Source organism: Notolepis coatsorum, assembly GCF_963971535.1.
Source record: "Notolepis coatsorum genome assembly, chromosome: 1".
NCBI lineage: Eukaryota > Metazoa > Chordata > Actinopteri > Aulopiformes > Paralepididae > Notolepis > Notolepis coatsorum.
Genome location: NC_140165.1, coordinates 118,642,118 through 118,648,117, shown reverse-complemented (window position 1 = coordinate 118,648,117; position 6,000 = coordinate 118,642,118). Strand labels below are relative to the sequence as shown.

Below are 6,000 nucleotides of genomic sequence, written 5' to 3'. Positions count from 1 at the left end.
CCATCAACATGGACCCCCTGCAATTTGCATACCGCCCCAACAGGTCCACGGAGGACGCCATAGCCCATGTGCTGCACACAGCAGCATCACACCTGGACAAGAGGCAGGGGAACTATGTGAGAATGCTATTCATCGACTACAGCTCGGCATTCAATACCATAGTCCCCTCCATACTCATAGCCAAGCTCAGGGACCTGGGCTTGGGCTATGACCTCTGCCAGTGGGTCTTGGACTTCCTGACTGGCAGACCCCAGGTGGTGAGAGCAGGCAACTGCACCTCCTCATCCATCACCCTCAACATAGGGGCCCCCCAGGGCTGTGTTCTGAGTCCCCTCCTCTACTCCCTGTACACACACGACTGTGTGGCTCAGCGGAGTAGCAATACAATCATCAAATTTGCTGACGACACAGTGGTGGTGGGCCTGATCTCTGCCAACGACGAGAGGGCCTACCTGGAAGAGGTCAAGGTCCTGGCGGGATGGTGCCAGGAAAACAGCCTCTCCCTGAACGTCAGCAAAACAAAGGAGATGATTGTGGACTTCAGGAGGTCGGGGGTCAAGGACTACAGCCCCCTCAGCATCGACGGGGCACCGGTTGAGAGAGTCAACAGCTTTAAGTACCTCGGAGCCTACATATCCGAGGACTTGACATGGACCACACACATTGACAGTGTTGTGAAGAAGGCACGACAACGCCTCTACTTCCTCAGGCGCCTAAGGAAGTTCCAAGTCAGCCAGAAGATCCTTAAGAACTTCTACTCATGTACAATAGAGAGCATCTTGACCGGCAACATCACCTCCTGGTTTGGGAATAGCACTGCACAAGACCGAAGCAGACTACAAAGAGTGACACGTTCAGCCGAACGCACAATTGGAGGGGGCTCCCCACCCTCCAGAACATTTACAACAAGCGTTGCAAGGGCAAGGCTAAGAGAATCATTAAAGACTCCAGTCACCCGAACAACTGCCTCTTTGAACTGCTGCGGTCAGGCAAGCGATACCGGAGTCTCAAGGCGAGCACAGAAAGACTCAGAAGAAGCTTCTATCCCCAGGCCATCAGGCTGCTAAACGAACAATGAATGAACACTACACAACAACAACCACCAAACGCACATAGCACACACATCCACACGCACACACTCACTTTAAACAAACACACTGTAGCACCCACTCCACACACTTTATAGCACACACCCACTTTAAACAAACACACTGTAGCACCCACTCCCCACACTTTATATTTATGGATGAAGGATTGCACTACAACTCGTACACCTTACTGTAAATTGTACCTAAAATTGTACCTCATCCCATTTCTGCTTTGCACTAGATAGTACTGTACATTAGTACACTGCATAGTATTGTGTATTGTATATTACATGGTAACTCAGAACATTGTACATATGTCTATACCGAACACTGTGACCTCATTTTTCTTCTTCTAAATTCATGCTATATTATGTTATTATGTTATTTGATACTATCTTGTCTAGCACAGTCTCTGGAGCGTAACAGTAAGAAGCATTTTGTATGAAAGTATTCTGTACTTCTGTATGACAACTATTAAAGAACTTGAACTTGAGCTATACATTATCCCGCTTATTACATGGCTAACTTACTAACAATATACCTAATTCATTTTACATCGACTCGCAACACTGGTTCTGGCTCCGCTCGTCGCTCCGCCCCCCAGCAGCTTCCCCGGCAGCCGGCAGTGTCTGATTGCACTGATGTCAGTGGGCTTGATTGCGAACAGCTGCGCACAGCGGTCATTATTGTTCTACAGAGGTCCGTTATCGGGTAATATCGGACCTCTGACGCGCGCTATTGACCAATCACAAGCAAGCATTTCGGCGAATGTGAAAACGCCATGTAATAAATAGTCATAATTAATATATTTATGTATTGTATCGGCAAAAGTCCAAAACAGGGTTGGGTAGGACAGGGGAGGGAGAAGGGGGGAGGGAGGGACAGGGTTCGCACAAGGTCCTTGAAGTGCTTAAAGTGCTTGATTTTTGACAGAAATTCCTTAAACAGCCAATTGTTTGACAAGGTGCTTGAAAAGTCCTTATTCGCATTGAGGGTTCTGTTCATCCATGATAGAATTGTTCTGAATCAATAAATTGAATTAGCAGGAAGCAAACCTTTGGACACACTACTACAGTTTTAAGTACATTGGAAAGCCCTATCAAAAGCACATTACAAATATATTGTTAGCAACATTCTGTATTTATAGCCTGCTCACCTTGAAAACAAATGTGATTAGAAAGACTCAGTGGTTCTGCTTGTGTTCTTTTTTTTATCCACTTTTTCTCCTCTTTTTCTATTTTTCTCCCATCCCAATTTCTCTGTTCCAATTCTCCCTTCCCCTGTCTTGAACGTTGCTCGCATATGCCCCCCACTGGCCGGTTGTAGGGAGGATAGAAGCCTTGCATCACGTGTCCCCTCCGATACACGAGGAGGCAGCCTGTCACATCTTTTCACCTGCCAGCGCGGACTCTCATTGGCGAGGTGTAACGTGTGGGAGGCTCACACTATCCCCGCCACTTCCTGTCTCTGCTGTGCAGGCGTCCCCCAACCGACCTGTAGGAGTCGCTGTCCACAACGTCCAGATTACCACCCATCGACTTCCCACCGGCTGACTCTGCCAATTGAGTTAGTATGACGGCCGGCCCAAGCCGGAGGCAACGCCGACAGCCGGATTCGAACCCGGTGTCTCTTGCGTTGGTGACGAGCGCAATGTCCGCTGCGCCACCCAGCCGCCTGGTTCTGATTGTGTTCTTGTGTTGTTCCCAGGACGAGCCCACCACCGGTATGGATCCCAAGGCCCGCAGATTCCTCTGGAATTTAATTCTGGACATCATCAAGACTGGCCGCTCCGTGGTGCTGACGTCACACAGGTGGGACATCCTGCAGCTGACCCGTTTCATGTGGCGCGTGGTGTGTCTGCTAGCTGCTGAACTGTATCATGTAGCGTGTGGTGTGTCTGCTAGCTGCTGAACTGTTTCATGTAGCGTGTGGTGTGTCTTTAGCTGCTGAACTGTTTCATGTAGCGTGTGGTGTGTCTTTAGCTGCTGAACTGTTTCATGTAGCGTGTGGTGTGTCTTTAGCTGATGAACTGTATCATGTAGCGTGTGGTGTGTCTGCTAGCTGCTGAACTGTTTCATGTAGTGTGTGGTGTGTCTGCTAGCTGCTGAACTGTTTCATGTAGCGTGTGGTGTGTCTGCTAGCTGCTGAACTGTATCATGTAGCGTGTGGTGTGTCTTTAGCTGCTGAACTGTTTCATGTAGCGTGTGGTGTGTCTTTAGCTGCTGAACTGTTTCATGTAGCGTGTGGTGTGTCTGCTAGCTGCTGAACTGTATCATGTAGCGTGTGGTGTGTCTTTAGCTGCTGAACTGTTTCATGTAGCGTGTGGTGTGTCTTTAGCTGCTGAACTGTTTCATGTAGCGTGTGGTGTGTCTGCTAGCTGCTGAACTGTATCATGTAGCGTGTGGTGTGTCTGCTAGCTGCTGAACTGTATCATGTAGCGTGTGGTGTGTCTGCTAGCTGCTGAACTGTTTCATGTAGCGTGTGGTGTGTCTGCTAGCTGCTGAACTGTTTCATGTAGCGTGTGGTGTGTCTGCTAGCTGCTGAACTGTTTCATGTAGCGTGTGGTGTGTCTGTTAGCTGCTGAACTGTTTCATGTAGCGTGTGGTGTGTCTGCTAGCTGCTGAACTGTTTCATGTAGCGTGTGGTGTGTCTTCTAGCTGCTGAACTGTTTCATGTAGCGTGTGGTGTGTCTGCTAGCTGCTGAACTGTTTCATGTAGCGTGTGGTGTGTCTGTTAGCTGCTGAACTGTTTCATGTAGCGTGTGGTGTGTCTGCTAGCTGCTGAACTGTTTCATGTAGCGTGTGGTGTGTCTTCTAGCTGCTGAACTGTTTCATGTAGCGTGTGGTGTGTCTGCTAGCTGCTGAACTGTTTCATGTAGCGTGTGGTGTGTCTGCTAGCTGCTGAACTGTTTCATGTAGCGTGTGGTGTGTCTGTTAGCTGCTGAACTGTATCATGTAGCATGTGGTGTGTCTTTATCTGCTGAACTGTTTCATGTAGCGTGTGGTGTGTCTGCTAGCTGCTGAACTGTTTCATGTAGCGTGTGGTGTGTCTGCTAGCTGCTGAACTGTATCATGTAGCGTGTGGTGTGTCTGTTAGCTGCTGAACTGTATCATGTAGCGCGTGGTGTGTCTGCTAGCAGCTGAACTGTTTCATGTAGCGTGTGGTGTGTCTGCTAGCTGCTGAACTGTTTCATGTAGCGTGTGGTGTGTCTGTTAGCTGCTGAACTGTATCATGTAGCGTGTGGTGTGTCTGCTAGCTGCTGAACTGTTTCATGTAGCGTGTGGTGTGTCTTTAGCTGCTGAACTGTTTCATGTAGCGTGTGGTGTGTCTGCTAGCTGCTGAACTGTATCATGTAGCGTGTGGTGTGTCTGCTAGCTGCTGAACTGTATCATGTAGCGTGTGGTGTGTCTGCTAGCTGCTGAACTGTATCATGTAGCGTGTGGTGTGTCTGCTAGCTGCTGAACTGTATCATGTAGCGTGTGGTGTGTCTGCTAGCTGCTGAACTGTTTCATGTAGCGTGTGGTGTGTCTTCTAGCTGCTGAACTGTATCATGTAGCGTGTGGTGTGTCTGTTAGCTGCTGAACTGTTTCATGTAGCGTGTGGTGTGTCTGTTAGCTGCTGAACTGTATCATGTAGCGTGTGGTGTGTCTGCTAGCTGCTGAACTGTTTCATGTAGCGTGTGGTGTGTCTTTAGCTGCTGAACTGTTTCATGTAGCGTGTGGTGTGTCTGCTAGCTGCTGAACTGTTTCATGTAGCGTGTGGTGTGTCTGCTAGCTGCTGAACTGTTTCATGTAGCGTGTGGTGTGTCTGTTAGCTGCTGAACTGTTTCATGTAGCGTGTGGTGTGTCTGCTAGCTGCTGAACTGTATCATGTAGCGTGTGGTGTGTCTGTTAGCTGCTGAACTGTTTCATGTAGCGTGTGGTGTGTCTGCTAGCTGCTGAACTGTATCATGTAGCGTGTGGTGTGTCTGCTAGCTGCTGAACTGTTTCATGTAGCGTGTGGTGTGTCTGTTAGCTGCTGAACTGTTTCATGTAGCGTGTGGTGTGTCTTTAGCTGCTGAACTGTTTCATGTAGCGTGTGGTGTGTCTGCTAGCTGCTGAACTGTATCATGTAGCGTGTGGTGTGTCTTTAGCTGCTGAACTGTTTCATGTAGCGTGTGGTGTGTCTGCTAGCTGCTGAACTGTATCATGTAGCGTGTGGTGTGTCTGCTAGCTGCTGAACTGTATCATGTAGCGTGTGGTGTGTCTGCTAGCTGCTGAACTGTTTCATGTAGCGTGTGGTGTGTCTGCTAGCTGCTGAACTGTTTCATGTAGCGTGTGGTGTGTCTGCTAGCTGCTGAACTGTTTCATGTAGCGTGTGGTGTGTCTGTTAGCTGCTGAACTGTTTCATGTAGCGTGTGGTGTGTCTGCTAGCTGCTGAACTGTTTCATGTAGCGTGTGGTGTGTCTTCTAGCTGCTGAACTGTTTCATGTAGCGTGTGGTGTGTCTGCTAGCTGCTGAACTGTTTCATGTAGCGTGTGGTGTGTCTGTTAGCTGCTGAACTGTTTCATGTAGCGTGTGGTGTGTCTGTTAGCTGCTGAACTGTATCATGTAGCGTGTGGTGTGTCTGCTAGCTGCTGAACTGTTTCATGTAGCGTGTGGTGTGTCTTTAGCTGCTGAACTGTTTCATGTAGCGTGTGGTGTGTCTGCTAGCTGCTGAACTGTTTCATGTAGCGTGTGGTGTGTCTGCTAGCTGCTGAACTGTTTCATGTAGCGTGTGGTGTGTCTGTTAGCTGCTGAACTGTTTCATGTAGCGTGTGGTGTGTCTGCTAGCTGCTGAACTGTATCATGTAGCGTGTGGTGTGTCTGTTAGCTGCTGAACTGTTTCATGTAGCGTGTGGTGTGTCTGCTAGCTGCTGAACTGTATCATGTAG

At 48.8% G+C, this 6,000-nt stretch overlaps 1 protein-coding gene across 1 annotated transcript in view; it reads left to right on the top strand.

The window, feature by feature from the left end:
* abca2 (ATP-binding cassette, sub-family A (ABC1), member 2) overlaps window positions 1-6,000 on the top strand; it is a gene marked incomplete at both ends in the record, with an annotated part of 250,124 nt that overhangs the window by 217,526 nt on the left and 26,598 nt on the right. The window contains 1 exon segment of the mRNA XM_084338063.1: window positions 2,796-2,899. Coding sequence (XP_084194189.1) covers window positions 2,796-2,899 — 104 coding nt within the window.